At 36.4% G+C, this 9820-nt stretch overlaps 2 protein-coding genes across 2 annotated transcripts; one reads left to right on the forward strand and one right to left on the reverse strand.

Annotated features, from left to right (window-relative positions):
- Nucleotides 1-134: 134 nt before the first annotated feature.
- Nucleotides 135-8723, forward strand: LOC123681750 (ubiquitin carboxyl-terminal hydrolase 30 homolog). Its single transcript, XM_045620023.1, has 7 exons — nt 135-604; nt 661-830; nt 6803-7090; nt 7257-7472; nt 7540-7692; nt 7878-8065; nt 8336-8723. Exons 1-7 carry the CDS (start codon nt 349-351, stop codon nt 8445-8447), a joined length of 1383 nt encoding a protein of 460 aa, XP_045475979.1. The 5' UTR covers nt 135-348; the 3' UTR covers nt 8448-8723.
- Nucleotides 1838-6400, reverse strand: LOC123681746 (liprin-alpha-1). The gene has a single exon (XM_045620020.1). The coding sequence runs from the start codon at nt 5585-5587 to the stop codon at nt 2102-2104; it is 3486 nt and encodes a 1161-aa protein (XP_045475976.1). The 5' UTR covers nt 5588-6400; the 3' UTR covers nt 1838-2101.
- Nucleotides 8724-9820: the final 1097 nt, after the last annotated feature.

Raw genomic sequence — 9820 nt, forward strand, 5'->3', positions numbered from 1 at the left:
AGTATAAAAATTGAATCATTTTGATTTGTCTCTGCTGATTCTAAAATTATACTTATTCAATATTTCGTAATCATTATTCCTTATAATATCTATTATTCCTTCAAATGGGAGAGAGACTCGAGGTTCAAATAGTGTCTGTATATTCTATATTTAGTTTACTTTAGTGTCCGTTTTAAGAAGATGAAGATTAAATCAGAGCTATAACCTCCAACTGTCATTGAAATCCGTTCTATTATTTTTGAATTTTTGGAAATGCTCTATTTGGACTAATATGTGTTTTTCTTATAAGACAGGTTTTTTGAATCAAATATTTGAAAAGTTTATATAAGTTGACTCTTAATTAAATAAATGGAATCCGATAGAATTCTAGTTGCTGCAGGGCTTACTGCTGCTGCAGTCGTTGGCGCCTTTGTCTTTTGGGGCCCTGCCACTAATACAAGTGGCAGAGGACGTTTGGCAGGTCTTATAAATTTAGGGAGAACATGTTTTCTGAATGCAGTTTTACATGCTCTAGCTGCATGTCCTCAATTCATTGCTTGGTTAGAAAAAAGTCGTGATATCAGAGAAACAAGCTTAAGAAGCACCTTAGCTACTGTTTTATCTGGTAATTATGTTTATGAAAATCTGTCTTCATTGTCTTGATGTTTATTTGATTTTCAGTTGTAAATGGCACTAATAGAGCTATTAAAGAGACTTCAGCTCCTGTCGCTGTTATAAATGCACTTAAAAGACTAGGTTGGGTTATACCAGCTGGAGAACAGGATGCACATGAACTCTTGAATGTTTTGTTGACTACTCTTGATGAAGAGACCAATAAAAAAACTAGAAAGGTAGGTAATTTCTTGTGGATTGAGGCCTATGGAATTTTGGTATTGAAATTGTGAGAGGAATTTAAGATTGTTAACATAATATATTTAATTTTTTCGACTTCATCTGGGATTCCAATTTATGCATTATGAGGGAGAACTTGATGAGGTGTTCAAGATATTTTTGTTTCAGTAGTCTGCAACTAGCTGAATATTTTAATAGTGAATTCACTATTCATATCATGTTCTTCTTTCCATATTTTAAAAACTCCTGATCTTGGATAAAATTAAGACTTATACCCTAGCATGTTTTCATTTCATCTTATTTGAGCATTTCTTATATTGCTTAGAATATCTTATGGGTATCTCAACAATCCCTTGTTAGAATGGAAAAAATGAAGTGGAATGATAAGTTTCATTTGTCTGATGTAGTTTATTATTTCTAACAAATAATAAAACCTCAGGAAACACAAATTGTGATGTAGGAGGCAATATTAACTGGGAAAAACCATTTGTCTGCATGAAGCTTGGTCCTAATATTGTGCACTGAACTGCCTTAAGAATTTGACTCATAAAAGTGAATGATAAAAATCATCAAATCATGAAATTGGTTCATATTCAGACTTTTTTTCTTTTGATTCTTATTACTGAAAAATGATTTACATTTCAGAATTTTATGAAATCTGTCAATAGAAATCCAAATGCTCATGTTAATTGAGGTTTCTTGTTTGCATTACTAATGTAATAATTTAGCTATCAATATCGAGTGTGGTGCAATTTTTTTTTTATCAAACTGTAAATTTTTTGTAATGGGACTATTTAATAACCATTTATTCTTATGCCTTCTTTTGGGCTGAATCTAATATTCAGAAAATATTCAGTTTTGATCAAATAACTAAAACACATCAGATTTCATTTTATCTCTTTTCTATTTCTTCTTTATGAAATGAAACTTTGTGGTCTCGATGAGAAACTGAATATCTTATAATCCTAAATGAGAACTATAAATTCAGGAAATTATTCAAATCTCCAAACTTTTTCTTTGTTTAATCAAACAAATAACACGATTTGCCATTAATACATAGTTTAATTTTTTTTACAAACGACGTGTAATATTTATATTATATTATGTATATATATATATATATATTTTTGAATATATATATATAATATGTTATTACATACAACATAACATATATCCTATGTCGACAAAGGAGAGGTAGCACAGGCTGCATAAGAATGAACGCAGCAGAACACTACATGGTCTTTCTTCTTTAGCGGGAGACAACTGTAAATCAGGACTGCACCATTCCTTCTAAGCGTCGTTCAGTAGCAGTTTGAAGTAAATTATTAAATTCATATTCTAATGTTTGCCTGGACTGAAAGTTCTGGGTAGGGATTTGCAAAGAGAGTGCCATACTGTTAGCATCGAAACTTTCATCTAAAGCGATAAGCGCTCCATGTACACCTGATTCCACTAAATTATTACCATATTCTTTCAAGCCAATATTAACCACCCATTTGATTAATCTTTCATTTGTCCACACTAATACATCTGATAAAGTATTTTCACAATTTTTCCTTCTTTCTTCTAAAGCCTTCCGGTCGTAGTTCAACCTTTTAAGGCATGATATGCCATACTGTAGACTAGTTCGATGAAAACTATCAACCATTTTGAGCTGACCCCTCAAGTCCTTTTTGGTTAGGTGATCCAACATTCTGGCATCAACCAGACACTCCATGAATGTGGTACGGTATTGAGGAAGACCCAATCCAGGCAGCCAACAGTTTCCTATCCATTCATGGTTCATATCACCAAACGCCAGTGTTGTACGGGATGTTTTCGGAGCTGATGGAGAAGTGAGCGATACCATCTCCTGTATGGCTAACCTCAGTTTCAGTCTATGAAGTGGATTGCTTATACCTATTTCTCTCTGGATTTCGGTGTCGCTTAGAGCACTCATAATCGCTCCAGATTTCACATTCGCCCTGCAAGCTGCCACATACCAAGCCGGCATTCCTACCCATAATTCTAACCAAGCCACTATAGTTGGTCCGTTCCATAATGCGAAAGGAGTTCCAGCCTTCATCGCCTCTGCCAGCAATTCGTGCCTGTAATCACGTTCCTTCTTTTTCTGCCTTCTGTCGAAATCGGCCACTTGTCCCAATTTACCGATCATACCCATCAAATCGTTTATTTCACCATCAGGAATGCCAACCGGGGTTTGACCAAGAGCTACCATATTCTCGTTACCAATCACTTCTCTTCCTTTCGCTTTTTCTCTCTTACTGAAGAATCTTCCTAGGGACGACTTGAGACCTTTCTTTTTCTGAGCAGCTGCTACTGCAGCTGCAGATACATCTCTAGGAATACCCATGACTGCGTTCTTGTGCAGACTCTCTTGACTGCTGTGATGAGAAGACAGAGGAGATGGAGGGGTTTGTTGTAGACCCTGTCTGAACACGCTCCTCAATTCTTCCTGGCTGTGTGCAAGCGCTTGAGCTACCCTTTCCAATTTCATAGATCTAGCAGTGAGAGGTGATGTTCCACCACCGCTGCTACTGTCACCCATATGCATATCTTCCCTGGACATATCGGATGGAAGGGGGGCCAAGTCCAGAGTATGATATTTATGGAGGTAATCTCTTTGAGGAGAATGATGGGATTTCGGCGTCGATCTTCCACTAAGAGGTGGACTCTGTCGATCCACACTTCTTCCCCTGCTCAACAAATTCATGTGCTCCATACTTCCCACTCTGGACTCCAATTCTTCGGCTCTGGCTTCCGTGTTCTCCTTCTCCTCTTGTATCAATCTTATCTCGTTATTTATGGCATCCAACTGTTCTTGAAGCATCATGGCAAGAGTTTGGGCATCTGTGTGGCCGGATGGTGATAATATGTCAGCAGTACTGAATAAACTGTCGTCGTCCCCTTCGGCATCACTTGACACGTCGAAGGCCTGCTGTACATTGGCAAGTACGTGAGCCTGTTGAAGTTTCTCCCATTCGTGTTCAGTCATCGATCTGGGACCAAATTGCATCTTCGTTTCTTCATCTACTGGAGTTATTGTTTTGTTAGATCTTCTAGGTAAAGAACGAGAATCGAAACTGGAATGACTAGTACTTCTGGTAAAGTTATTCGGATCTGCTATATCAGGAGATAAAGAACGGGTCAGTGCATCGGTTTGTTGAATATTATAAGCTATTTCTTGTTGCAACATCTGCCTCTTAACATTATCTATTTCCAACCTGGACTTGGCTAAATCCTTCATTATATCAGTTTTCTGGCATTCCATCTCTTCCATCAATTTTCTAGTTTTATCCAATTCCTGCGTCAAACTGTTCTTCTCTTGCAAAGCGTGCATGCGTTCTTTCAGATGATCCTGTAATCTATCATTGGATTCTGACAACAGCTTATCAACAGTGGCAGAGAGTCTTGAATTATGTTCTTCGTTCATCTTCAGTCTTTGGTTTAGACGCACCAATTCTGCATTTTTCTCCTCCAAGTTGGCTTCCAAACGTTGAATTCTATCTTCGGCAGAACCATGTCTTTCTTGAGTCTGAGAAAGAACTTCCAAACGCTGCTTCAACTGCTCCTCCATTTCTGGCAATTTGGGATACTGTGATATTTTCTGTTCGGCCAATTCTAACTTCTCTTGGATTGCCGATATCTTCTCTTCTTGTAACTTCAATTGAGCCTCCTTATGCTGCAGTTCTTGCTCCAGTTTCTCATTGAGATCATGCAGAGATGTAGATTCTCTCTGGGCGTTGAGGTAACGTTTTTCCAAAGTGGCGATTCTTTCTTCTTGATCCTCTTTTTGTGCTACGTTCTCTCGAAGATCTCTTTGTAACTTAACGTTGGCATCTTGGGCTTTCAATAGTTCTTTTTGTGCTTTGGACAAATTTTCTTCAAGATCACCAATACGATTTTGCATTTCTGCTACCCTCCTCTGCCAATTTGTCATTTCGTTTGTTTGTTGTTCTAATGCAGCCTGAAGATCAGCGATTCTGGCAGCGCTTTCTGATTCTATTTCTGCACCTCCATTGGATGTACGGGATTTCGTGATTATGGTCTTATTATTACTATTACTCGAATGTGATTCAACATGTTCAACTTCTCCATTTTCTTTGGGTCTATCTTCTATAGCAGGTACAGTTGAGGTATTTCCCTCTAGCTTGCATTGCTGCAATTCTTCTTTGGTTTGGGCTAATTCTTCTTCTAAAGCTAAATTTCTTTCTAAAGCTATCCTAAGTCTTTCTCTTACTTTTTCATCCAGTGCTTTGTGATGCTCAAATAAACTCTTGAGTGCCTTCAGGACTTCCACTTCGCTGGACACACCTGATTGTGCTGCGGCTTGTCTCTTGACAACTGTCATGCGAAGAGATCTTTCGTGCCTGGACACCAAACATTCTAAGTGTTCTAATAATAGTCTGGTATTATTGCGTTCAGCTTTCAACTCGGTGATTTCTTCTTCTCGTTCTAGTAACTGTTCTCGAGCCAAATTGAGCTCCTTGGTAAGAGTGGCGAATTCTTGAGGTAAATTAGCTGCTATTTGTCGCTGCAATGAATCTCGCTCTTTTTCTACATCAACTAATTTTATTTCTGTGTCACCTAGCCTTTCTTGTGTTTCTCTAAGACTATCCATCAATTTATCTCTTTCGTCCAGCATTGATACCATGAGTTGTTCGAAATTAGCATCTTCGCCAGAGAACTGTGAGCTTCTCTGGCTGATGCTATCTTCAGAGATGGTTGGCATGACATCACACATCATATTCCACATGATTACGTTTTTTTGATTGAACTGGGACACGAAAAAGTTCTTTCAATTCATTTCTAAATGCTAGTATCTACTTAAAGCGAATTGTAAATGCAGGTTAATTTGGTATACATCAACATCACTAATATTATAAGTTCTTCACTACATTAAAATTATCCGAGTTTTAGGGAGGCACTAAATTGTTTGTTTTGACACAAATGTCTTACCCTCGCATCCGGTACGCGGAGTCCACAATTTGTTGAACGAAAACAGAAAGTCACTTTCACTTAGATTAGTTAAAAACACATTACTTGATGGGTAATTATTTAGGTAAAAGTCTTGAGTGGCATTGTCCAGCTGTTAATTTGTTGGATTTCGTGAAGGATTTAGAATTTCTGCCAGTATTTCCTAGGGGCGCAGGGGGCAAGCGCCCCTCTGCCCGTAGGTCCTTATTGGCTCCGATAACAAGAATGCTTTATTAACCACTGCAATTTCAATATCCAATAGTTGATGTTTAAGTCCATTCGACACTTTTAAATTATACGTAGAGCTCTTAAAATCTAATTGGAACACAGGTCGAAAGAATTACAAATAATGTCGTATTTGCTGTCAGCAACTGTCACGATAGAGTTCTGAGGCAGTGACATGAAACTTAAAAACCTTGTTTCAGAGGGATGATACGATTTGTTGAGGATTTTTGCATCAGAAGTCCTTGATTCTTGTGAGAAAACATTCGAGATCATTGTTGATTTATGTTTGACTCAATATTTTATCTTATCAGTGGAATGAATTAACTTTTGGTGAAATTGTAATCTGGCATTTGTGACATCTGTCAATGCCAATTCATCACGGTATGAAAATTATCGATTAGTTGAATACGCCTTTTAAATATGTGGCTTTATTTATTGATAGTTCCCAAATTCCTAAAGTATCTTAACGGAAATATATGCCGATGAAAATAATTGAAGCTTCCTTTCCTCTGCGTTTGGAGTTCGATGAAATAGCAATTTATTCAATAAACATGGGTTTACAGCAAAAGATCGTTATACCATTAGAAGCAGTGGCGTCACCGATGTTGGGGAAATAGTGATAATTTAATTTACATTTCAATTGAGTTTTTGAGATATGATTTGGAATTGTATTATTCTCGTTAATTTAATTCAATTTGCGACATCCAAATCAAAATGAATATTCAGAATTTGTCTAAGTCATCGTAATTCTGATAACTACTTATTGCAGATTGGCTGTTTGTCTGATGCCTTGGGAATGAACGAATATGGAGATCTAGATGATTACGAAGAACCAGATGACCAGCAAGACTTCAACACTTTGGGTAGTGTTATGTCCCTCAATGAACTGTGTAGACCTAGTAGTCTTCATTGGCGTGGTGGTGCCATTAGAAGGAATAGGTGGATTTCAAGGTCATGCAGAGCCATTCAAATGTCAGGGCCACCTCCTCAACCTACCACCCATCCTTTTACCGGTACTTTGACCAGTCAATTGAGATGCACAGAATGTGGTTTCAAAGTGAGTATTCTCTTGGCTACGTTGTTCATATTGTGAAAAAATAATTGTTTCAAGGATATATTATTCTATTCTTTTTCATATTTGGAAGATTATAATGGTTATCAAATAGTTTGATATTTCCTGTATTTTTCGTTTTGTGAAAATGTGAAAATTTGTAATGTTGCAGTCAAGTGTACGTTACGATAAATTCGAGAGTTTATCCCTTGCTCTGCCGTCTGGGTCTGGTGATTTGGGTTGGGGAAGACATAAACTGCACCAGCTCCTCACTAATTTTGTAACGCCCGAAGTAATCGCAGATGTGATGTGTGAAGGTTGCAACATGGACAGAGATCCAAGTAGGCCTGTATTGTCGAAGCAAATAAAAATACTCAATTTTGGAAAGGTGAGTTTGGCATAAATGTATATTGAGACCTGAAGAGATTGTACACTTACATATTTTACGTTTTTAGCTACCAGTTTGTTTATGCATTCATATATCAAGAAATGTATGGTCTTCAAGTGGTATGTCAAAGCGACAGGACTATGTGCAATTTCCTATGAGACTGTCATTAGCGGCCTATACTTTTATACATTCCCAATATCAACGAAAACTGACTAACTCTGTGAGTAATTATAAAACCATTTGTCAGAGAAATTCTAAATTCTAAAATTCTTTAGATTTTTAATTATTGTTGATAACTTCTATATTAATCGCATTCTATTATGTTTTATTATGCAACAAAAAATATGCTAATGACATTGACAATCTATTTTTCGATATTGAAAACTAATAATGATCCATATTTAGGTTTATACAAGTACAAGTGAAGGTGGAAGTCCTCTTTCTAGCAGTGTACCTATGTCCTGGGGGGCAGGATCACTCAGTGACATGAATGAGTTCAAAAATGTTTATCAGTTGGCAGCAGTGGTTGTACACACAGGCGATGCTTATAGCGGACATTTTATAACTTACAGAAGAGGATATCACAACACAAAGTTAGTATTGACTTGAAACAAGTATAATTAGTGCCTAATACTCATATTAGCTGAGATATTGAAAATTGAGACCCTTTGGCTAATTGACAGAAATTTAAAATCCTTTCAAACTATTCGGTGAAGCTTATTTAGTATATGAAAAGTGAATATTTTCAATTTGCATAAGTATTTCTCAAAAGTGTTTCATAAGAAGCAAAAATGTATGAATTTGCCCCTTTATTAATGAGATTCTGAAATTCCTGGACTCTAAATGATTAAGTTTTGTTCCAGATGGTACTATACCTCAGATGTTGAAATCAGAGAAGTAACTGTGGATGAAGTTCTACAGAGTGTGGCCTATATGCTCTTTTACGAAAAAACAACATCTATGGGTGTATTTTGATGTGTGGATATTCTATTCAATTGATAATTTGAAAAAATTCACTCTGCATGTTTGTTCCTAAGAAAGTATTGCTTGTTGTGACTGTTGTAGCGAAAAACAGAAAAAACGCTGACATTAAAATGTATCTGAAATGAGGTACAATTTGAAATATTTGTGTATTTATCTATGAATGAAGACATTCCAGGTTTAACTCATGTTGTGAATTTGTCAGGAAGGTTTTTTTTTATGTTGATACTGTGATAGGGATTATAATTAAATAGATCTAGAATTTTTTTATTGTTAATTTATTAATCTTAACGAAAGTGAGTGAGAATTCATTCAAATCAATTCTAATTGTTGCATTGCCTGTTGAAATGTGTGATTTTTGTTTAATCTTTTAATGAAGATGATTTCTTTGTTGAGAGCAGTACGAACAAAAATATATCCTTGTGATATTTTAAGCTGCAATCTTCTTTTTAATTTGTAAGTGAAATGTTAAGCTCTCTCTTCAATAGAAGTTTATGTTCAAAACATATTAAGCTGATTGGGCACATATAATTGCAGAAACTGCTGCAGTCTGTAATAACTTAGCATTTACTCATTAAAATAAACAGAATAGAGAAAAGTGAATACATTATTGAAGTTAACCAAAATCCATTGAGAAACTTAGCAGATTTTTTGCTTTACATGTTACACTAGGATGGTGTATAAGACAGGGACCACTGAGTTGCCTCACTGATGATTCTACCAGTGGTCGCAGAATGAAACACCGCAATATCCCAAATGGATGATAACTTGCCACAATAAAAGATTGTTCGATTTAGTTCCCATGTTCTGTTACTACCTGATTTCTTTTAAATTGGTGGCAGATTACAGATCGCCCAAGAAAGCATCTATGTATTATTAAATTATTGATTGTTCTCTATGATGTTTCTGATTTTGGAACAATCCTTATGGTAATATATGCATATGATTTTGAATAGTATCAGCACTATACTTTTGGATCAGCTGCTGAGGGCACATGCAGAAATAAATAAAGCATATGCATATCCCATTGGTCAGGTTAGAGTGATTTGAAGTACTTATCAGTAGTCGTGACCAATCAGAGGCCCATTTTAGTTGAAAATCCCTCTAGCAGCTGTTACCTGACGTTGCTGATACTCCTCTATTGGTTTTGGTAGAGGTATTTGGTGAAAAACTACTTATATTATACACGGTGGCCATTTGAAAACGAAACAGACGAGATTACAGACGAAATAAAGTTTTTCAATAGAAATGCTCGGACAGGTCGATTTCTGTTTCGAGGGGGACAACTTAAGATGTAGGTTACGGACGCATAGCGCTTCAACCCTTGCTGCTACAACCCCCACCCCCAATTTTTGAATAGGGAAGAT

Source organism: Harmonia axyridis, chromosome 6 (genome assembly GCF_914767665.1).
Source record: "Harmonia axyridis chromosome 6, icHarAxyr1.1, whole genome shotgun sequence".
NCBI lineage: Eukaryota > Metazoa > Arthropoda > Insecta > Coleoptera > Coccinellidae > Harmonia > Harmonia axyridis.